A 23,714-nucleotide genomic window follows, 5' to 3' on the forward strand; every position below is an offset into this window, starting at 1 on the left:
TGTTCACCTGCATTGATGCTACTTTTAATCCCACTTCAAACATTCTCTTGGTAAGGGCTAGGGAGGGGGTATGGATACCGGTTTCTTTACATCGTCCATGGGAGTCTTCCCCCTCTATTCACATAGTCAATGAAGTTCTTAAGGGTATCCTCAAAAGAACAAAGAGATTTATTTTTACTCTTATTGCAGTCATTGCAGGTCTAACTGCAGTGACTGCAACAGCAGCAACTGCTGGAGTTGCCATCCACAATTCTGTTCAAACTGCTCAATATGTTGAAGCATGACAAAAAACTCCTCCAAACTTTGGAATTCTCAGGCTCAAATTGATAAAAAAAAAATTAGCCAATCAAATTAATGATCTCCGCCAAAGTGTAATCTGGCTGAGAGACAGAGTTATGAATTTGGAACACCTTATGCAATTACAGTGTGATTGGAATACTTCTGACTATTGCCTAATGCCTTGCATTTATAATAAAGATCAACATAGCTGGGAAAAGGTCTCAAGACATTTAAAAGCCTGGGATGATAACTTAACCTTGGATATTTCAAAACTTAAAGAGCAAATTGTTGAGGCTTCACAAGCTAATTCATCCACTGTTCCTGGCTCAGACATTTTTGAAGGAATAACTAAAGAATTACCTGATCTTAATCCCTTTAAATGGATCAAACCCCTTGAAGGATCATTGTTGTCACTGGCATTATTAATATTGGTATGCTTATGTTTCTCCTTTTAGTCTGCAGATGCCTCCAAGGAGTCCGAAAACAAGTCCGAAGTCAACGACAAGCAATGATGGTGATGGCGTTCCTAGTTAATAAAAACGGGGGAGATGTGGGCGGCAAGCCATCCAGGTGCCAAGGCAAGAGACCGAGGGCATGAGCTGTTCCAGTATAATAAAATATATAAAACAACAGAAGTTATACTAGATCTAGATCATAGACATGATTATATATGAATATCATTAATCATTAGTTTGTAGCAATTACTCTTTATTCCAATATTATAATAATCCCTGCTCTATAATCATAACCTAGGAAAAACCAGGCCATACAGAGTTAGGAGCTGAGGGGACATAGAAGTGACCAGAAGACAAGAGTGTGAGCCTTCTGTTATGCCCGGACAGGGCCACCAGAGGGCTCCTGGGTCTAGACTCTACTCCTCCAACTGCATCTGTAAAAACGGGAGTAATTAACGTATCAGCTCTGGCATTTGCTGCCGAGAGGGGTCTGGGGAGGGGTGTGTGGGCCCAAATGTGAGTAATGTAGAAAGGAGAAGACCTTGCTCTGGGCACAGACTGAAACCTTTGAAAAAGAAAGAACAGGTTATCATCAGGCAGAAATTGGATTAAGGCAGTTTCAATGTTTCCAGCAACATGTACTACGTACGCTGAATCAGAGACAATGTTAACTGGTTCAGGGAAATCTTCAAGGACAGTCATAACAGCACAAATCTCATCTTGAATTGTACTCCCATAATTCCCACAAGTTGTGGGAGGGACAAGGTGGGAGATAATTCGAATCATGGAGGCAGTTTCCCCCATACTGTTCTCAAGGTAGTGAATAAGTCTCATGAGATCTGATGGTTTTATCAGGAGTTTCTGCTTTTGCATCTTCTTCATTTTCTCTTGCCACAACCTTGTAAGAAGTGCCTTTCACCTCCCACCATGATTCTGAGGCCTCCCCAGCCATGTGGAACTGTAAGCCCAATTAAACCTCTTTTTTTTCCTAGTCTCAGGTATGTTTTTATCAGCAGTGTGAAAATCGACAAATACACCTAGTGAGGAGAGGGGCAGCCTATCTTGCTGCTTTCTGACAACCAGATGGACCTAGTCTTGGCCATTGGGATGCAGACTGTGCCTAAGCACCCTCAGAGGGGGGTGCAACACTAAAGAGAGACACAAACACAAACAGATCCAATGCAGACAGAGCCCTCCAAACAGATCCCTCCAAACAGAGGGGAGATTGGAGCAAAGTCCTGAGGTCCTGTCCCAAACCCAGACAGCACCACGGAGTGACCTGCGTTAGGTCCAGATGACACAGATACCCAGGTGGCACCACAGAGTTACCTGTGTTAGGTCTGGATAGTACAGAGACCCAGGCGGCACCACAGACTACCAATACTACTAGCTCTAGACAGCTACAGCCCCAGATGGCAGACACAGAGGATTTCCAGGTGCACTTCAGTTCACATCCCACATGCTGCTTCCCTCCCACCAGCAAAGCATGAGAGATGCTGATGTCACAAAGGAGAGGGAAGGAAAAATCCCCAAGACAAAGGCAGTCTCAGCAGCTACTGGGAATTCCCTAAGGTCCTAGCCCTGGGGTCAGCTCGCCATGAGCAGCTGGCATTTTCAAGAGGCTGCTGTCCTGCCTGATAGCAAGAGTGGGTAAGCCCTGCGACTGCTGTGGCCAATCTCTGCATTAATTGGAAACCAGGCTCACAGGTTGAGCCATTCACAACACAGTGCCTCACACAAGGTACCAGATTTGTAACCAGCTCAAGCGTGGCTGCTCAAAGACCAAAAACATGAGAAGCGAGGTGTGGTGGAAGGAAAGCCGTTTATTAAACAAATGCCAGCCGACGGGACATGGCTGGGCTCATGCCTTCAAGAGACCCTCTGTCTTCTGGGCTGAGTGAGAGGTTTTGGAAGGAAAACTCGGTGTGGGAAACATGTGGGTGTGGTGCAGGAGGATGCAGAAGGGTGCAAGGGGGTGCAGGGCTGCATGTCTTGTTCCGAAGGTGATCTCGAGTAAATAGCCTATCTGAAGGTCCAGTTTGTATCATCCTGACTTTGGCCCAGTAGCGGTGGGCTCACTCTTCCTAACTGCCCCAGAGCAGTAGGATCCACATCTGGGTCTCTGAGCCTGGTTTCCTTCAAAATTAGCCCCTGGAAGTTCTTTTTTTTTTTTTGGAGATGGAGCCTCCCTCTGTTGCCCAGGCTGGAGTGCAATGGTGCAATCTCAGCTCAGTGCAACTTCTGCCTCCTGGGTTGAAGCTCCTGCCTTAGCCTCCAAGTAGCTAGGATTACAGGCGCCCACCACCCCACCTGGCTAATTTTTGTATTTTTAGTTAAGACGGGGTTTCACCATGTTGGCCAAGCTGGTCTCAAACTCCTGACCTCGGGTGATCCACCTGCCTCAGCCTCCCAAAGTGTTGGGATTACAGGAGTGAGCCACTGCGCCCGGCCTGTAAATGGTTTTTGTTTTTTTGTTTATTTATTTATTTATTATCAGAGTTGATTCTCTCCTGGATCAGGAAAAAGGCCTAGCAAAGCAAGGAGACTGTCTTCAGAATGTGGATTTCCCCCACAATAGACAGCCTTGCACGACTGTTTTAAGATACAGCAAGGAAGTATAATTTGGGGTAAAATACTTCAATTTCTTTCAGGGCCTTTATCTGTCACATAATGCTCTACTAGAAGCAGGCTAGAATTTGGTATCATTGCTACAAAGAGTCAGCTTTGTCAGTCTTTTTTGTTGTTGTTGTTATTTTGAGATGGAGTCTTGCTCTGTCACCCAGTCTGGAATGCAGTGGTGCAATCTTGGCTCACTGCAACCTCCGCCTCCTGGGTTTAAGCAATTCTCCTGCCTCAGCCTCCCGAGTAGCTTGGATTACAGGCGCCCGCCACCACGTCCAGCTAATTTTTGTATTTTTAGTAGGGATGGGTTTTCACCATGTTGGTCAGGCTGGTCTCGAACTCCTGACCTCAAGTGATCCACCCACCACGGCCTCGAAAAGTGCTGGGAATTACAGGCATGAGCCACCGCGCCTGGCCTGGCTTTGTCAGTCTTAAAGTCTGTGTTGATGTTAATGATGGTCAGGTGGGACATGAATTCCCAAAGGGAGGAGAGTATAACAAGGCATGTCCAACCCTTACCCCCCACATCCGACCCTTCCCATCATGGCCTGAACTAGTTTTTCAGATTAACTAGGGAATGCCCTTGGCCGAGAGGAGGGGTCCACTCAGATGGTTGGGGGGCTTAGAATTTTATTTTATTTTTATTTATATTTTTATTTATTTATTTTGAGACGGAGTCTCGCTCTGTCGCCCAGGCTGGAGTGCAGTGGCGCAATCTCCGCTCACTGCAAGCTCCGCCCTCTGGATTCATGCCATTCTCCTGCCTCAGCCTCCTGAGTAGCTGGGACTACAGGCGCCTGCCACCACGCCCGGCTAATTTTTTTTGTATTTTTAGTAGAGACGGGGTTTCACCGTGTTAGCCAGGATGGTCTCAATCTCCTGACCTCGTGATCCGCCTGCCTCGGCCTCTAGAGTTTTATTCTTTGGCCAGGTTTGGTGACTCACACCTGTAATCCTAGCAATTTGGGAGGTTGAGGCAGGTGGATTGCTAGAGCTCAGGGGTTTGAGACCAGCCTGGCCAACATGGCAAAACCCCAGCTCTACAAAAAACACAAAAATTAGCCAGGCGTGGTGGCACATGCCTGTGGTACCAGCTACTCGGGGGCTGAGGTGGGAGGATCACTGGAGCCAGGGAAGTTGAGGCTGCAATGAGCCGAGTTGGCACCACTGCACTCCAGCCTGGGTAACAGAGCAAGACCCTGTCTCAATAAATAAATAAATAAGTAAGAATTTGGGGGCCGGGTGCGATGGCTTGTGCCTGTGAGCCCAGCACTTTGGGGGGCTGAGGCGGGCAGATCACCTGAGGTCAGGTGTTCGAGACCAGCCTGGCCAACATGGCAAAACCCGGTTAATATAAAAATTATATTAACACAGTTAATATAAAAATTATGTTAACACAGTTAATATAAAAATTAACCGGCCATGGTGGCACACACCTGTAGTTCCAGCGGGAGGCTGAGGCAGGAGAATTGCTTGAACCCAGGAGGCGGAGGTTGCAGTGAACCAAGATAGCATCACTGCACTCCAGCCTGGGTGACAGAGCGAGACTCCGTCTCAAGAAAAAAAAAAAAAAAGAATTTTGGTTTTGGTTTTGGTTTACACCACTCAAAAGCGCAGAAATTCCAAAACAAGCGGGCTGGGGCACAGCAGAGCACAGACTCTGGCTCCTCCATCCGACCGCACCCCACCCTGTGAAAGGAAAATAAATCTCAAAACCCCACAATCACTAAGTCAAAGGAAAAAGTCAAGCTGGAAACTGCTTCGGGCAAATCGGCCTCCCGTCTTATTCCTAAATAAGATAGTTACAAATACATATTTTTAAAGCTACACACCTCCCTCACAATTTGCCCACAAAGAAATTCCCTGTGGGCCCCAAGATCTTTACCCTAAAACGGTTCTGTTGAATTTCACCCTGGCAATGCAAATTGATAGCTTCCCTTCACAGGTGCAGGACAAAGGACTGAACTCAAAGCCATCCCTCTGCTCACCTGGACAAATGCATATCTGATCGCTTCCTTTGCTCTATTGTTTACGTAGAAATGCAGATTCAGTGAGCCAGACTAAAGCATAAGCGACTATTCCTCTACCCGCGTCTCACATGTATAATAAATTGTGTAGTCAGTGAAAGGCTGATCAAAGACTCAAAAGAATGCACCCTGCGGTCCTTTCTCTACCTGTGACCTGGAAGCCCTCTCCTGGAATTGTCCAGCCTTTCTGGGCTGAACCAAGGTACACTTGCACGTGTTGACTGATGCCTCACGTCTCCCTAAAATGTACAAAATCAAGCTGTACCCCAACTTCCCTGGGCACCATCGTCACGACCTTCTAGGGCTGTGACACTGGCGTGTCCTTAACCTTGGCAAAATAAACTTCTTACATTTCATTGAGTCCTGTCTCAGATACTTTTGGGTTCATAAACCATACCCTCACCCCTACCCGCGGAGAGAGTGTGCCGCTTTCTCCAGCGTCTCCCCGACTCCAAGCAGGAGAGGCCCCTCTCCTCTATGGCACGCGCGGCGGCACTCTAGCAGCCGGGTGGCTTCTCTATGGGCTTTTCCAGCACAGGCCGGAAGTGGTGCGCGCTGCCCCGGAAGCACCCTGGTGGGTGGGTGCCTGCCAGCAGCTGAGGCGCCATGGCGGCGGCAGCGGTGTCCGAGTCTTGGCCGGAGCTGGAGCTGGCTGAGAGGGAGCGGCGGCGGGAGCTGCTGCTGACAGGGCCCGGGCTGGAGGAGCGAGTGCGGGCGGCGGGTGGGCAGCTGCCGCCGCGGCTTTTCACCCTGCCGCTGCTGCACTACTTGGAAGTGAGCGGCTGCGGGAGCCTGCGCGCGCCGGGGCCTGGCCTGGCGCAGGGCCTGCCGCAGCTGCACAGCCTCGTGCTCCGGCGCAACGCGCTGGGGCCTGGCCTGAGCCCCGAGCTCGGGCCGCTGCCTGCCCTTCGAGTGCTCGACCTCTCGGGCAACGCGCTGGAGGCCCTGCCGCCGGGCCAAGGCCTGGGCCCCGCCGAGCCGCCGGGCCTTCCGCAGCTGCAGAGCCTCAACCTCAGCGGCAACCGGCTGCGCGAGCTGCCGGCCGACCTGGCGCGCTGCGCCCCGCGCCTGCAGAGCCTCAACCTCACCGGCAATTGCCTAGACTCCTTCCCCGCCGAGCTCTTTCGCCCCGGCGCGCTGCCCCTGCTCAGTGAACTGGCGGCTGCTGACAACTGCCTCCGAGAACTCAGCCCCGACATCGCCCACCTGGCCTCGCTCAAGGTCAGCGGGGGCTGCCCGGGCGGGGAGGGATAGGGCCTTGGAGTAGCCCTGGAGATGGAACCCCTCTCGGGGCCGAGCCCTTCCTAGTGACGCCCCCTGGGGCACTGGGCTCAGGGAATTCCTACAAGGCTGAAAGCCAGCTGCGGGGGCATCACCCCTGGAAAGCAGATGCCGCCTTCCAACTCCCGCTTCTCCTGGCCACACCAACATACTAGGTGGCCTCTGAACTCCCCCGCATTCTGTTAACTGGACTTTTACACGTGGTACGCTATTTTGTAATTGTTAGCAAACTTGGCTTCTCCTGTAGATCGAGCATAGAGACTGTCTTTTTTGTATCTAATACTTGTGAAATGACTTGAGAGTGAGTCTTGTGGTGAAGGGGGCACCCTGCATTTTGCATAATGCCACATGCTGTGATCTTGAAGATTGTATTTCACTTCATTCTAATAGCAGCTTTCCAAGGTAGGAGTGGTTATTCCTGTTTTACAGAAAGCCAAAGGGCCTGCCCAAAGTAAGCAGCAGGTAACTTGGGTTCTTCTCCAGACTATATTGTCCAGGGTCTGTTTACTAATTAATCTTGGATCCCCAGGCCCCGGGATAATGCTTGGCCTGTAACAGGTGCCCATTGAATCTGCTGCCTAAAAGATAGTAGGGAAGCCGCATGGCAGAACCACGACCTAAACCCAGCCAGATCTTCTCTTTTGGTTTCATCCTTAAGGCAGTCTTGCATTTCTTCCCCCATTTTTCATCTTTGAATTTATGCAGATATTTCTTTTTTTTGGGAGGGGTGGGGGGGATGGAGTCTCGCCCTGTCGCCCAGGCTGGAGTGCAGTGGCGCGAGCTCGGCTCACTTCAACCTCCGTCTCCCGGGTTCAAGCGATTCTTCTGCCTCAACCTCCTGAGTAGCTGGGATTACAGGCGCGCGCCACCACGCCCGGCTAATTTTTGTGTTTTTAGTAGAGACGGGTTTCACTATGTTAGTCAGGCTGGTCTGGAACGCCTGACCTCACGTGATCCGCCTGTCTCAGCCTCCCAAAGTGCTAGGATTACAGGTGTGAGCCACCGCGCCTGGCCTATGTGGACATTTCTTAATGAAATACGTATACACTGTAGCAGCTTATGTATTTATTTGCTGTAGCAATTCCTGAAGACATTGCAACTCATTGTACAAATAACATATCTATATAAGGGTATATAGACAAACCCTGGCCAGGCGCGGTGGCTCACACCTGTAATCCCAGCACTTTGGGAAGCTGAGGCGGGCGGATCACTTGAGGTCAGGAGTTCAAGACCAGCCTGGCCAACATGGTAAAACCCCATCTCTACAAAAATACAAAAATCTGTTGGGCGTGGTGGTGCGTGCCTGTAGTCCCAGCTACTCTGGAGGCTGAGGTGGAAGGATCACTTGAGCCCAGGAAGTGGAGGTTGCAGTGAGCTGTGATACCAGCTCGCTGCACTCCAGCCTGAACAACAGAGTGAGACCATGTGGCAAACAAAACAAAACAAACCCACTGTAGAGCGACACATGGTTACTGATGTAACTGCCCAGTGGGTTCATTTTGTCCACTACCCAGACAGAGCTGATTTATCAGGGCAGGAGGATTGCAACAGAGAAAGTTTTACACCTGCAGAGCCAGCTAAAGGGGAGACTGGAGTTTTACTATTATTGTTGTTTGAGACTGAGTCTCGCTCTGTCGCCCAGACTGAGTCTCGCTCTGTCGCCCAAGCTGGAGTGCAGTGGTGCTATCTCGGCTCACTGCAAGCTCTGCCTCCCGGGTTCACGCCATTCTCCTGCCTCAGCCTCCCGAGTAGCCACAACACCCGGCTAATTTTTTGTATTTTTAGTAGAGATGGAGTTTCACTCTGTTAGCCAGGATCGTCTCAATCTCCTGACCTTATGATCTGCCAGTCTCGTCCTCCAAAGTGCTGAGATTACAGGCATGAGCCACCGCGCCCAGCCGAGTTTTATTACTAAATCAGCTTCCCCAAAAATTTGGAGGCTGGGGTTTTTCAGGGATAGTTTGGGGGAAGGGGAGGGTGGCTAGGCAACGGGTGCTTGCTGCTGATTGGCTGAGGTGCAATCATAGGGGTGTGGGAAATGGTCCTCCTGCTTACTGAGTCACTTCTGGGTGGGGCCACAGGAGCTCTTTTTGGTTTCAGGTAGAGCCATTGATCAGACATGCAAAAAACCTGAAAAGACAGCTCAGAAGGCCAATCTTAGGTTCTACAGTACCGATAGCGCTGTTATCTGTAGGAGTAATGGGGGAAGTCACATATCTTAATGACCTCCAGAACAATAGCTGGCAGTTTTTTATGTCTACCCCTTAGCAGAATTCAGGTTCCTCCATCCTCCTAGCCTGGTGGGCCGCCATTAGCTTTACAAAGGCAGTTGAGTTTTACGGAAGGACTATTATCATTTAAATTATAAATGTCTCCCAAAGTTAGCTTGGCCCAAGCCCAGGAATAATTAAAGGTAGTTTGAAGGGCCAGGCCTGGTGGCTCATGCCTGTAATCCCAGCACTTTGGGAGGCTGAGGCAGGCAGATCACCTGAGGTCGGGAGTTCTAGACCAGCCTGACCAACATGGAGAAACCCGTCTCTAGCTGGGCATGGTGGCGCATGCCTGTAATCCCAGCTACTCGGGAGGCTGAGGCAGGAGAATCGCTTAAACCCGGGAGGCGGAGGTTGCGGTGAGCCAAGATCATGCCATTGCACGCCAGCCTGGGCACCAAGAGCGACACTCTATTTAAAAAAAAAAAAAGTAGTTTGAAGGCCAAAGATGGGGATTGGTTAGATCAGATCTCTTTCACCACTATAATTTTCTCACTGTTACAGTTTTTGCAAAGGTGGTTTCATTGGCATTTCCTGGAAGAAGCGAGTTCACTGGCATTTATTTTCCTTGATCCTCGGGACTGTAGGCATCCCTCCAGGATTAAGGTGTGATACTGGGTACGGCACGGTCTACTCGCACCTTCCCACCTGACAGATACTTTTGGTTTTCCAGAATGTTGGTGTATTAGGCATGTATCTTAACATTGTGCCTTACATCATGTAAGTGTCCAGTCAGTTACAATATTTCTCTTCAAATTCATAGATGTCTTTCAGTATTCAAGTTCTTAGAGTGTTGTGGGCCGGGCTCACGCTTGTTATCCCAGCACTTTAGGAGGCTGAGGCAGGCGAATCACGAGGTCAAGAGATAGAGACCATCCTGGCTAACATGGTGAAACCCCGTTTCTACTAAAAATACAAAAATTAGCTGGGCGTGGTGATGCGTGCCTGTAGTCCCAGCTACTTGGGAGGCCGAGGCAGGAGAATCGCTTGAACCCGGGAGGCGGAGGTTGCAGTGAGCCGAGATTGCACCACTGCACTCCAGCCTGGGTGACAAAGTGAGACCGCATCTCAAAAAAAAAAAAATAAATAAACAGTATGTGTCCAGCTCTCTGTAGCACCTGCCCAGTAAAGCAGTCCTGTTTATGGTGCCCAAAACAATGTCATTCAAGGCAAAGAGTGTCTCTTGTTTTCTAAAACCCAAAAGAGGTGGCCAATTTCCCTTTCCCCTGGGCCATTCTGTTCGTCAATTTTAGGCTTCCAGTGGCTCTCTGTCAGGAGACCTGTTTCTTGGAGGGTCACGCAAGAGCTATTGGAATCCCTTGTTGGACTCAGATGTCCTTTAGGGTACCTTTCTGAGGAATGGCTACCAGAACTGTGCCCAGCAATGTAGCTACGCACACTGGTGTTTTGCACACAAAGGCGATGCATTTGATATCCTTCCTGGTGCTGTGAGGAGATGGGGAGTGTAGAAAACCAGAAAACTGAGCCCAGAATCAGAAGGCAGGCTGGGCGCAGTGGTTCATGCCTGGCATCCCAGCCCTTCAGGAAGCTGAGGCGGGCAGATCACTTGAGCCCAGGAGTTTGAGACCGGCCTGGGCAACATGGTGAAAACCTGTCTCTATAAAAAATACAAAAATTAGCTGGGTGTGGTGGTGTGCACCTGTAGTCCCAGCTACTCAGGAAGCTGAGGTGGGGTGAACACTTAAACCTGGGAGGTTGAGGCTGCAGTGAGCTATGATCACACCACTGCACTCCAGCCTGGGCAACAGAGCTAGACCCTGTCTTAAAGAAAGGAGAGAGAGGCCAGGCGTGGTGGCTCACGCCTATTATCCCAGCACTTTGGGAGGCTGAGGCGGGCGGATCACCTGAGGTCGGGAGTTGAAGACCAGCCTGACCGACATGGAGAAACCCTGTCTCTACTAAAAATACAAAATTATCCGGGCGTGGTGGCGCATGCCTGTAATCCCACCTACTCGGGAGGCTGAGGCAGGAGAATTGCTTGAACCTGGGAGGCAGAGGTTTCGGTGAGCCAAGTGGTGCCGTTGCACCCCAGTCTGGGCAACAAGAGCAAAACTTCGTCTCAAGAACAAAGGAGAAAGAGGAGGAGAGAGAAAGAGAGAAAGAAGGGGGAGGGAAAGGAAAAAAAAAACATAAGGCACAGGCTCCAGCCCTGCTTCTCTGTGGCTGCGTGCCATTGGCTGTTGAAGGCTCTTTGCACCTCTGTAGGAAGACTGGGAGGGTAACGCAGTACATGAAGAGGGAGAGAGATGGGGGAGGTGGTGCTGGTCATCGTGGCTGCTTGACTCCTAAACCATGAGGTGTAAAGCCGCAGCGGCTCTGCACTCTGGGCTGGCTCCGCCGGGCAGTGGACAGTGGACAGTGCTGCAGCTCTTGCTGCTGGTCGCTCGCGTGGCTGTGCTCAGCTGACGTGGGCTCAGGGCTGGGCTGCCGGGGTGGGCGGGCTTCTCCATGTGTCGTCTCAGGGCCTCTCCCTCCCCTTTCACAGGGCTAGGGGCTCCTCAGCACAAAAGCAGCAGCTGCCAGCCCTTCTTCAGGCATCAACCTGGAACATGCCTCCTGCCACTTTCCTGCGTTTCGTGGGTTAACTAAGTGGGAGCCCAGTTCCGGTTCATTGGGAGGACTGGCTCTTTAGGGGCCGCCAAAATAACAGCACAGAGGCTTCTGCCTGTCCTTTCCCTCCCCAGAGGGGCGACACTGCAAATGGAAGCAACTCGGCCTGGCTCCTAGTGCCCATCCCCACACCCATTCCCCAGAGAGCACCCCCAAGCCTGGGCTGGGACCTGCAGTGCAAAGGCCCTGACCCTCTCCTCCCAGCCACTGGGGACGAGGCCTCTGCTGTCCTATGGCCTCACCAGTAGCTCTGCCTGCATGAGAGCCTGGCTTCCCCAGCGTCCTGGCCTCAGCCACGTGGCTTGCTGAGACCTGAGAGCACCTGGCTGGCCCTCCCCGGCTGCTTCCCGCTGCTGTGGCCGGTGAGGCTCAGCAGCCAGCACTGTGGTGAGCCAAGGATAGGGGCACGTCACACCTCTCCTGACTGCATTGTAAGTGCTGTCCATGTAGGAATGAGGGATGGATGGGACAGATGTTACCTGAACAGCTGATGTGGGCAGGACGGTGCCTTAGTAAAGACATCCTGTCAGGCCCTGGGCCACTCCCCTCCCAAGGCCAAGCTGCACAGGGGAGTTCAGCCTCAATGTGAACCCTCCTGAAGCCAAAGGCTCTCCCCCAGCTTCCGAGTTTCTCAGTTGCTGCCAGAGGGAGTGGGGCTCACTCGGGCTGGCGCTGCTTGTTGGGCTGGTTTATGTCAGCCTGTCACCACCATGAAGTTAGGATCCTTCCCCTGCAGCAGGTCCCCTGCAAAAGCCATGGGCCCGGAAGGCAGCTGGTATGCCAGGCCAGAGTCAGGCCCCATGTTGCTGCCATCAGCTTAGCCACTGCAGGGGTTGTGTTTCCTGCAGTAGAGTGTCAGCTCCGGGTGACAGGTGATGGCAGTTTGTCCCATCAGGTGTCAGGAGGACCCCTAGTCACCCCCTGTGTAACTCATCCTCCCTGAAGCCAGTGTGCACTTCACATCCTTGTGGGCATGCCTGCTTGCTCCCTCACACAATTGAAAACTGACACTACCCTCATCCACTCTTCCTGTGTGAAACCTCTGGCTTCATTTCCTGTTGAGGCTGCCACTGGGTGCCCAGCGCTGGCCTGAGGGGCCAGAGTGCGACCTCGTCAGCAGGGCCTCGCATTTCTGACAAGGACTCCCCAACATCTGTGGCTTTGTGCCCCACCCAGATGGTGACTCTCTTGCCCTCCCTCTTGCTTTCCTTCCCCCGCTTCCCTTCCTGTCCCCCGACTCCCCACAGAGCCTCCAGGCAGGTCCTGAGCTGCTCAGATGCCCTTTCTCTGATGGTCTTTGCCTGGAAGGAAGACCCTTCTCTGAGTGCCCACCATCGTCCTTTCGGGGACTCACTGCAGGCTGCGGGCTGAACTGGCTGTGGCTGCTCTGGGCGCCCCAGTGGGGTCCCGCCCGCCTCCTTCGCCTCTGCTGCTGCTCCTGGGTCTGAAGGAACTTGCTCTTTGTCAGCGGAGGGAGACGCCCCACTGCGTGTTTGCAGGCAGAAAGGAGGTTCCACTTGAGGGGAACTCTCAAGCTTTTTGACCAAAGCCCCTTAGGGCAACACAGAAGCCCACAGAGCAGAACCTCAGACGCCGGCGCCCCCACCTTCCAACCCGAGAGCTTCCCGTGGCCTCTGCCAGGCAGGCTGTGCCCTGGGCTGGCGGCCCAGGCTGGTTCTAATGCTGGAGCCAGGGCTCTGACAGGGAGGCGAGGAGCTCTAGAAGGCTGAGCTCACGGCCGTGCTGTTCCTGGTGCTGCAGGCTGGTGACAGCATTGGTGATACGGCTCCTGGTACTTTGTGAGGCCACCTGGATTCCAGGGGTAGATTGGTTCTCGTCCCATGTGGGGCCGGAAGGGAGGTCTGGGCTGGAGCCACCAGTCCAACCAGTTTATCCCAGGCCAGCGCAGCCCACCCTGTGCCACCTGGAGAAGCATAAAATTGTGGCAGTTCTGTTAGATCCGATGGACGCGTGGCTCAGGTAGTGCCCAGCAGCTGGGCTTGGTCTCAGCCCCTGCCTCGTGTTCTTCCCCAGCAGGCACCACTGCTGCTTAGACTGCCCCATTCTCTCCCGGAGGGCACGCGAGCCCTTTTATTTCTTTTACACACACTGTTCCTGCTTGACTGTTAAGTTGTCGCTTCCTCCCTGGTCTCTGTTCTCCCTGTGGGAACTCATCCAGTGCACCCTCCCATGTCTGAGCCATGCCGCCCTTCCCACTTCTGAGCACCGTCCCATTTCTGAGCCATGCTGCCCTTACCTGCCTCTGAGCAGCTTGATTGCTTGAGCCAGAGGATTCCAGCAGGTTCCTTTTTTCATTTCCTTCACAACTTGGGGCTTGAGAAATTCCATCACCCCTGCCATCTGTTCCAGGCGAAGCAGGAGGTGTCCTCTGGGTAATCAGCCCATCCCCAACTCTGTTCAGAGTCTATCAAGTCCAGCCCTACCTGTCTCCTCCACACCCAGTGTGACTAGGACTTATCAGCCACACCAACCAAGGGTGAGTGCTGGCTTCCAAGGGGCCCACATGCTGTTGCCTCCTCTCTGGGGGCAGAGCCGGCACCCAGGCTGCCAGAGACCCCCGAGGGTCAGGCTTTGCATCCTGAGCAGGGTCTTCCTCCAGCCCTAGAGGAAGCTGGGACAGAAGGGTTTGCTCACAGTGCCTGCCCCACCACCCGGGTGAGGCTATGGGGCCTGGGTACCAAGCCAGGAAAGAGCAGAGTGGAGGTGGATGGGCCCCTTTTGCCTGAGCCCGCAGCGGCAGCCTTATGTCATGGAAGTGGCTGCCCTTGAACACACATTCCCTGTGCTGCCCAGACCCTGGGAAAGACATCCTAAGAGTGCATCAGGTGCCACTGTACCTCTTCCATCCTTTCAGTGAGGTCACCTGCACGTTTTGCCAAAGTCTGATCAGTCATGGTCATAGAAAGCGCTTTCCCGTGGGCCACGGGGCATCCTGGGCATCTTTGTGGCACACAGTGGTGGCCCCGATGCACCTGTCCTGGGTCAGACGAAGGCTGAGAACCCATCGCCGTTGAAGTCGGCTTTCCCCTTTCCTTCCTGCATGAACCCCGAGAACACTCTGTGTGTCACTGCGGGCAACTTTGCACTTCAGTATGAAGAAGAATGCTCTTAGAGATTTTGCTGTATTTTTTTTTTTTTAGCTCATTTAATTAAAAAAAATAACACCACTTTGGGAAACCTGCTTCTCACCTGAGCAGTCCTGGCTAGGTCCCGACATGAGGTCACGTTTCACAGCCAGACATCCCTTGTCTCTTGTCACATTTCTGTTCTCTAACCTGATGATTGATCTGCAATGCTGCTGTCGTTGTTAAAGAGGGTGACATGTTTGAGTCAGAAGCATTTGCAGAGATCACTGTTAACCATGGCTGACACCTTCTCCTTGGAGAGGCTCCTTGGATATTGCCTTTGATGTGGGGTGCAAAGCTGGGGAAGCAACTCAAAGGTGAATAACTTGTGGCTCCCCAGGGATGCGTCCCCACAGACAGGCCAGTGGTTGCTTTTGTGAGTGATAAGTGGTCTCCCTGCCTCTGGAGCATGACTTTGGACTCTCTTCCTAGAGTCCGGGGGTCTGACACATCCTTGTTTCTCTTTGCAGACGTTGGACCTCTCCAACAACCAGCTGAGCGAGATCCCTGCAGAGCTTGCAGACTGCCCCAAGCTCAAGGAGATCAATTTCCGCGGGAACAAGCTGAGGGACAAGCGCCTGGAGAAGATGGTCAGCGGCTGCCAGACCAGATCCATCCTGGAGTACCTGCGTGTTGGAGGCCGCGGCGGCGGGAAGGGCAAGGGCCGTGCCGAGGGCTCGGAGAAGGAAGAGAGCCGGAGGAAGAGGAGGGAGAGGAAGCAGAGGCGGGAGGGCGGCGATGGGGAGGAGCAGGACGTGGGAGATGCCAGCCGGCTGCTGCTCAGGGTCCTGCATGTCTCCGAAAACCCCACACCCCTGACAGTCAAAGTGAGCCCCGAGGTCCGGGATGTGCGGCCCTACATTGTGGGGGCCGTGGTGCGAGGCATGGACCTGCAGCCGGGGAATGCGCTCAAGCGCTTCCTCACCTCACAGGTGGGTGCCCGTGGGGTCCTCAGATGATGGGGACAGAGGTGTGGGACGCCACAAGCTGGGACACATCCTGGGGCGAGCGTGTCTGAAGGAGCAGCAGTGGAGTATGGGGCCCAGCCAGGTGTCTGTGTGCTTCAGTTTCCTCAGCTCCAAAGAGGGAATAGAGCAGGTTCTGGCTCAGGTGTTGCTGAGGAAGGGGTAAGGCCTCAGTCCCCTCCGGGAGGCAGGTGTCCCCAGCGTGGAGATGGCCTCTTCACAGACGCCTGCAGCCTGGCCTGGTTGGGCCTGGTCACTGGCCCTATCCCTTGCTCCTCCACATATGGTGTTAACGGTTTATCCTAATTTTTTTTTTTTTTTTTTTTTTTTTTTAAGGAGTCTCGCTTTGTCTCCCAGGCTGGAGTACAGTGGCACAGTCTAATCTCACTGTAGCCTCCGCCTCCTGGGTTCAAGTGATTCTCCTGCCTCAGCCTGCTGAGTAGCTGGCATTACAGGTGCCCACCATCATGTCTGGCTAATTTTTTTTGTATTTTTAAAAGAGACGTAGTTTCACCATGTTGGCCAGGTTGATGTTGAACTCCTGACCTCAAGCAGTCCACCTGCCTCGGACTCCCAAAGTGTGGGGATTACGGGTGTCAGCCACCACACCTGGCCTATCCTAATTTCTGGATAGCTTTATTGCAGTTGAAAATCAGGGTTCCAGCTGGTGCGGTGGCTCATGCCTGTAATCCCAGCACTTTGGGAGGCCAAGGCAGCTGGATCACATGAGGTCAGGAGTTCGAGACCAGCCTGACCAACATGGCAAAACCCCATCTCTACCGAAAACACAAAAACTAGCCAGGCGTGGTGGCGAGCACCTTTAATCCCAGCTACTGAGGAGGCCGAGGCAGGAGAATCACTTGAACCTGGGAGGTGGAGGTTGCAGTGAGCCGAGATCGCACCACCGCACTCCAGCCTGGGCGACACAGCAAGACTCCATCTCAAAAAAAAAAAGGAAAAGAAAATCAGGGTTCCTTGATTTTTCGATATTTTGGTGGGTTTTCTGACTTCTGCAGTAAATCACACATTTTGTTTTATGTAAGACAGTATTAAAGTCATCAGCTCTTGCCAGCACATTCTTCTGTGAATTGTTTAGGTTTTGGCAAGACTAACTTCCCAGTTTGTTGTTTTTCTGTGACACCTGACCAGCTTTTAAAATATAAAGCACATCTGTGCCCAGGGGAAAGTCTCGTGCGCCCCTCAGTGGCAGCGACAGAGCATGGCGGGCTGAGGGCGACTCGTGAGAGTCCTTCTGCCTGCAGCTTAGGGAGGAAGGGAACAGGCACCACAGGCAGGGCTTTAAAACTTAAAGCTCAGCCTTTATTTACATTTTAGTTCAAGGTGGGTTCTTTGAAATCTCAAATATTATGTCTAGAATTAGAGAAGGAAGAAAGTCTGCTGATTGATAGGTTAAGATAGTTTTCCTGATGGTGATTCCACAAAGTGAGTGCCAGGCTGGCTGGATGGAGAAGAGTTGGAGGGGAGCCCTGTCTCGGAAAGGGGCATGGCGGGGTTGTGAAGACCTTGGACCGGGAGGGTTTCCTGGCACACAGCCCAGCTGAGGGGCAAGCATGGACACCTCGCTGGGCTTCAGGGCACAAGAGACCTTGTTCATCACTGCTCCTGTGTTACAGACCAAGCTCCACGAAGATCTCTGTGAGAAGAGGACGGCTGCCACCCTTGCCACCCATGAGCTCCGCGCCGTCAAAGGGCCCCTGCTGTACTGCGCCCGGCCCCCGCAGGACCTCAAGGTGCTGCAGCCTCCTTTGCAGGGTCTACTCAAGGGTCTCCTCGGTGTCGAAAGACGCCATGCTGATGCTGGAGCCTGAACATTTTCTTTTCTTTTCTTTTTGGAGATGGAGTTTCGTTCTTGTTGCCCAGGCTGGAGTGCAATGGCACAGTCTTGGCTCACCGCAGCCTCCGCCCTCTGGGTTCAAGCGATTCTCCTGCTTCAGCCTCCCAAATAGCTGAGTTTACAGGCATGCACCACCATGCCCAGCTAATTTTGTATTTTTAGTAGAGACGGGGTTTCTCCATGTTGGTCAGGCTGGTCTCGAACTCCAGACCTCAGGTGATCCACCCACCTCGGCCTCCCAAAGTACTGGGATTACAGGCGTAAGCCATTGCGCCCGGCCTGAACATTTTCTTTAGAGTAGAATCCGATGCTGTTCTTGCAAAGACATGAAATAATGAAACAGGCCGCATTTGTGTTTACTCGAAGTGGTGCACAGCTGTGAGAGGACTCGGCGGAGGAGCAGTCGTGGGAAAATGGTTTCCTTCACTCGCTCACTACCTTTTAATCAGAAATTTTGGTCTCTGTCCCGATAGTAAAACCGTTTGCGTGGGATTGGCAGTAGGGTGAGCTGCTGTGTCATGGTGCTGTCCTGGGCTGTTGAATCTGTGGAGTGCACAAGGTCCCGGCTGCTCAGCCTTTCTCTCCTCTTTTGGCCTGAGGATGGCAGACCTCTGGAAACAGCTGTGCATGAGCTGGGTTTAAGGTTAAGCCCCGCCTCGGTAGGATCAGTGTGTTTAGGTGTCAGGTCTCCCTGGGACGCTGCAGTCACAGCCCGCATGCAGCTTCCTGCTGCGTGGTCCCGTGGGATGCTCCCTGCCTGCTGTAGAGATGAATGAGGGCGGGAGTCAGGAGGGCTCGTTGAGGCTTAAGGCGGTAATCAACAGGCCAGGCGAGTTCTGTGGCTGTGACCCTAGTGGAGTTTGTGGGTTTCTGCCCGATAGATCATCCCCTTGGGTCGGAAAGAGGCCAAGGCCAAGGAGCTGGTGCGGCAGCTGCAGCTGGAGGCCGAGGAGCAGAGGAAGCAGAAGAAGCGGCAGAGTGTGTCGGGTCTGCACAGGTGGGCAGCGTGCCTGGTGGGGTGGGGCTGGGCCCAGGGGAGTGCAGCATGCTGGCCTTAGCTGAGTTAGTCTGTGCTCCTCAGGAACCGCCTAATGCTACCAGAACCCGGAAGCTTCTTAACAGGGTAAAAAGAAAGCATTCTCTTTCCAAAGGAGACGTTGTGGAACCAGTCTGTCATCTAGACGGCCCTGACGTGAGGGAAGTGGAAGGTGTTAGGAGCAGAGGTATTGGCCATTCCGCAGGGGGCTGGTGGCCCTCGGGATGGGACAGGACAGGATATAAAGTAGCCATTAGGAAATGGACATAAATGCCAGCCCAACCCACAGCATTTTATCCATACCCTGCGCTGTTGGGTATCATCCAAGTCAGGGTCCTTGGCCCTGCTTTACGCAAGATGATCATCCATAACTGGCCCAGTGATTTCTGTAAACACAGGCTTCAGAATACTTTGTTCTTTGAAGCTTGTTAGGCTTGGGCCCTTGATATTACACTTAATTTGTGTAAAGAACTTTTTGAGTCGTCCAGTTTACCCTTTAGGTATGTTTGCAGGTGTGTGCCTTTTTTTTTTTTTTTTTTTTTTGAGACGGGGTCTCACTCTTGTCACACAGGCTGGAGTGCAATGGCACAATCTTGGCTCACTGCAACCTCCACCTCCTGGGTTCAAGCGATTCTCCTGCCTCAGCCTCCCGAGTAGCTGGGATTACAGGCGCCTGCCACCATGCCTGGCTAATATTTGTGTTTTTAGTAGAGACGGGGTTTCGCCATGTTGGCCAGGCTGGTCTTGAACTCCTGACCTCAGGCAATCCGCCTGCCTTGGCCTCCCAAACTGCTAGGATTACAGGCATGAGCCACCACACCCGGCTGTGCCTTTTTTCTTTCTTTTTTTTTTTTTTTTTTTTAAGATGTGGTCGCGCCATGTTGCCCAGGCTGGAGTGAGGTGGCCAATAATAGGCGCAATCCCACTACTGATCAGCACCGGAGCTTTTTGTCCTGCTCTGTTTCTGACCTGGGCTGGTTCACTCTTCCTTAGGCAGCCTGGTGGTCCTCCACTCCCAGGAGCTCACCATAGTGATGACAGACTTAGTGTAGACACTCCATTGGCACAGCACACCCCAGCAAACTCCTGGGCCCATGCAGCCCTCCTGTCTCAGCCTCCTGAGTGCTGGGACCACAGGCACATGCCACCACACCCAGCACAGTATATCTTTTATAGTTATGCCTATAATTTGTATTTCTTCCCATACAGATACCTTCACTTGCTGGATGGAAATGAAAATTACCCGTGTCTTGTGGATGCAGACGGTGATGTGATTTCCTTCCCACCAATAACCAACAGTGAGAAGACAAAGGTAGGGTGGCATGTGTGTGAACATGGTGTGTCTTCTAGGCTGTTCCCTGTAGAATTAACACAAGTCTGTGGGGCGTGGTGGCTCAATGCCTGTAATCCCAGCATTTAGGGAGACCGAGGTGGGCGGATAACCTGAGGTCGGGAGTTCAAGACCAGCCTGACCAATATGGAGAAACCTTGTCTTTAGTAAAAATACAAAATTAGCCCGGTGTGGTGGTACATGCCTGTAATCCCAGCTACTGGGGAGGCTGAGGCAGGAGAATCACTTGAACCCGGAAGGCAGAGGTTGTGGTGAGCCGAGATCGCACCATTGCACTCCAGCCTGGGCAACAAGAGTGAAACTCCGTCTCCAGAAAAAAAAGAAGAGCAAGAAAGAAAAAGAATTAACACACACAAGTGTCTGCTGCATCGTGAGGTCTCATTGTGTGCAATAGAAAACGCAGCCCAGAGGGGTCAAAGGGTCCCCTGGCTTCTCAGAGCTGTGGCTCACTGTTCACGCTCGGTTCTGTGCGACGGCCGGGGATGCTGCTCGCGCTCGGTGCTGTGCGACGGCCCGGGATGCTGCTCGCGCTCGGTGCTGTGCGACGGCCCAGGTTGCTGCTGGCGCTCGGTGCTGTGCGACGGCCCGGGATGCTGCTCGCGCTCGGTGCTGTGCGACGGCCCGGGATGTTGCTCGCGCTCGGTGCTGTGCGACGGCCCGGGATGTTGCTCGCGCTCGGTGCTGTGCGACGGCCCGGGATGTTGCTCGCGCTCGGTGCTGTGCGACGGCCCGGGATGCTGCTCGCGCTCGGTGCTGTGCGACGGCCTGGGTTGCTGCTGGCGCTCGGTGCTGTGCGACGGCCCGGGATGTTGCTCGCGCTCGGTGCTGTGCGACGGCCCGGGATGCTGCTCGCGCTCGGTGCTGTGCGACGGCCTGGGTTGCTGCTGGCGCTCGGTGCTGTGCGACGGCCCGGGATGTTGCTCGCGCTTGGTGCTGTGCGATGGCCCGGGATGCTGCTGGCGCTAGGCGCTGCGCGATGGCCCGGCATGCTGTTCGGGCTTGGTGCTGCACAACATCCCGGCATGCTGCGTGCAGCACTGCAGTCTTCCTCTATAAGGAGCGGGCCTGGTGTGTGTGATGCCATCTGCTTGATTGATTGAGACAGGTCTTGCTCTGTTGCCAAAGTTGGAGTGCAGTGGCGAGATGATAGCTCACTGCAGCCTCAAACTCTTGGGCTCAAGCAATCCTCCCATGTCAGCCTCCTGAGTAGCGGGGACCACAGGTGCATGGCACCACACCTGGCTAATTTTTGTATTTTTTTGTAGAGATGGGGTCTCGCTGTGTTGTCCAGGCTGGTCTTGAACTCCTGAGCTCAAGCGATCCTCCCACATCAACCTCCCAAAGTGCTGGATTTACAGGTGTGAGCCACTGTGCCTGGCCACACAGTTTTGTAGATTTTTCCTGAGAACAAATGTTGCAGTTGTTGATGTCTACATTTGATAACTGTTCTTTTCCAAAATTTTTTTTCTTTTAAGGTTAAGAAAACGACTTCTGATTTGTTTTTGGAAGTAACAAGTGCCACCAGTCTGCAGATTTGCAAGGATGTCATGGATGCCCTCATTCTGGTGAGTGTGGGGTGGCTCCTCCTGAGAAACACTTTTGAGCGTGAGTGGTGCTCTGCTCTTTGACTTCCCACCCATCCTGCTTGCCTCTTTCTTGCTTACTGTGTTGGCTGACAGCAGCATGTCTTCCCTGGGTCACCTCTCATCTCCAGGTTAAAAAGGTATTTTTTATTTGCAGAAAATGGCAGAAATGAACAAGTACACTTTAGAAAATAAAGAGGAAGGATCACTCTCAGATACTGAAGCTGATGCAGTCTCTGGACAACTTCCAGATCCCAGAACGAATCCCAGTGCTGGAAAGGACGGGCCCTCCCTGCTGGTGGTGGAGCAGGTCCGGGTGGTGGACCTGGAAGGAAGCCTGAAGGTGGTGTACCCATCCAAGGCTGACCTGGCCACTGCCCCTCCCCACGTGACTGTCGTGCGCTGACGCCAAGGCCGCCTGTCCGCGTTTGTTTGGCCTATTTTACGGAGGTTTCTATGCGGCAGTGCTGAATTATCCGTTAGATTTTCACCCCAGTTTTTTTTTTTTTTTTTTTTTTTTTTGAGATGGAGTCTCGCTCTCGCCAGGATGGAGTGCAGTGGCGTGTTCTCGACTCACTGCAACCTCTGTCTCCTGGGTTCAAGCGATTCTTCTGCCTCAGCCTCCCGAGTAGCTGGGACTACAGGTGTGTGCCACTACGCTCAGCTAATTTTTGTATTTTTAGTAGAGACGGAGTTTCACCATTTTGGCCAGGATGGTCTTGATCTCTTGACCTCATGATCTGTCCACCTCTGCCCCCGAAAGTGCTGGGATTACGTGATCCGCCCACCTCAGCCTCCCAAAGTGCTGGGATTACAGGCGTGAGCTACTGTGCCTGGCCCACCCCAGCATTTTTTAAGATGTATGTATTCGTTGTTCTGTTTTTCCAGATGATTCTGTCGTAAAGTGATACTGTGTTGTCGTTACAACATCAAAGTGATTTTATGGTTTTTTATGGAATTATTCAAATGTGAGAATTAACTGTTCAAAATGTTGTGAATCATGTAGATACATGGCAGGTAACTGTTTATGGGAGAAAAAACACTGTACAGTCATGTGCCACATAACAGCGTCTGGGTCAGTGACAGACAGTACCTGACAGCAGACCCACGATATTCTCGTGCAGTGTGTTTGGAATCCTTGTCTGGGCTCTCGGCGTTGGCCTTGTAGATCAAGTAGGGGAAGTGAGTGATGTTTAGTCATGCTGCTGGGACACTTGGTTTTCCAGATGAAAACACATAAATAAAACTACATGCACCATCGAGGCTTGTGTAAGGACTCTGTGATCACACAGCAGCGGCTAAGCACACATTGCTCGTGTCACAGAGTGACACATGACTGTCACTGGTTCGGAGACCCGAAAACTTGGGAAGCCAACCGATGGGCGTTTCCTTGAACGACACAGTCACTTTCTATGACGCAGCATCTTGTAAAACCATATCATGCCAGGGTGCAGCTTGGCACGTGCAAGGACATTGGGTTCTCCAGCTGGCAGTGAGCATAATCTCTGGGGGAAAAGTTTTAATGTGACCTTAGAATTGGCAGAATTGCGTCTCTTCACAGTGCTGTTGGATTGCCTTGTGGGGGTAGAGATGTGGGGACCCCTTCAGGTGAGCAGCCTGTAGGCTGAAGGCAGTGGCAGCCCCTCACCCTGGCTCCGCGGGGCCGAGTGGAGGAGAGCGGTGTCAGTGGGGTTTCCATCGTGTGCACGCTAGTGCCGCAGTGACAGGCAGGTGGAGCCCCATGAGTGGACCGGACGCCTCTGCTTGGGAAGCATCGGCAGTCATCAGCCAGCTGAGGGACAGATGGTAGCAATAGCTGGAGGACGCTTAGGTTTTTGAGCCAAAAATCTTCATTTGTGCGCCAGATGGATGGGTCCTGGGCGCCTTCTGTTGTAGACGTTTCCGTTGTGAATGTCCAGGTCAGACCCCCACGTCCACGTGTCTTTGTCTATGTCCAGGCACATGTGCGTGCACACCACTCCTGGAAGTCAGTGCGCTTGGTTCATGAGGACACGGCCAGCCACCGCAATGGCTTTCACGGACCCCACTGCCTTATGATCTGGGTGCCATGTGAGAAGCAGACTCATCAGCTTTATCAAATGACACCATTTGTTCTCTGTTCAGTGTCTCGATTTCTGTGTCTGTAGAAATGACTGGCGATTTTGGGGAGCATCTGCAAGAGCCCCACAGCCCACACACCTTTAGTTGTCAAC

At 52.7% G+C, this 23,714-nt stretch overlaps 1 protein-coding gene across 2 annotated transcripts; it reads left to right on the forward strand.

Annotated features, from left to right (window-relative positions):
- Window positions 1–5,942: 5,942 nt before the first annotated feature.
- LRRC47 (leucine rich repeat containing 47) lies at window positions 5,943–22,761 on the forward strand. 2 transcript variants are annotated; one of them, XM_055262561.2, is made up of 7 exons: window positions 5,943–6,604; window positions 15,182–15,643; window positions 17,311–17,427; window positions 18,413–18,528; window positions 19,777–19,879; window positions 21,394–21,483; window positions 21,659–22,761. In XM_055262561.2, the coding sequence occupies exons 1-7, from the start codon at window positions 5,990–5,992 to the stop codon at window positions 21,905–21,907; spliced, it is 1,752 nt and encodes a 583-aa protein (XP_055118536.1). In that variant the 5' UTR covers window positions 5,943–5,989; the 3' UTR covers window positions 21,908–22,761. The 2 variants fall into 2 exon arrangements, with proteins under 2 accessions (XP_055118536.1, XP_055118537.1); XM_055262562.2 differs by lacking the exon at window positions 17,311–17,427 and having other exon boundaries at window positions 5,950–6,604.
- The last annotated feature ends 953 nt before the right edge of the window (window positions 22,762–23,714 follow it).

Source organism: Symphalangus syndactylus, chromosome 22 (genome assembly GCF_028878055.3).
Source record: "Symphalangus syndactylus isolate Jambi chromosome 22, NHGRI_mSymSyn1-v2.1_pri, whole genome shotgun sequence".
NCBI lineage: Eukaryota > Metazoa > Chordata > Mammalia > Primates > Hylobatidae > Symphalangus > Symphalangus syndactylus.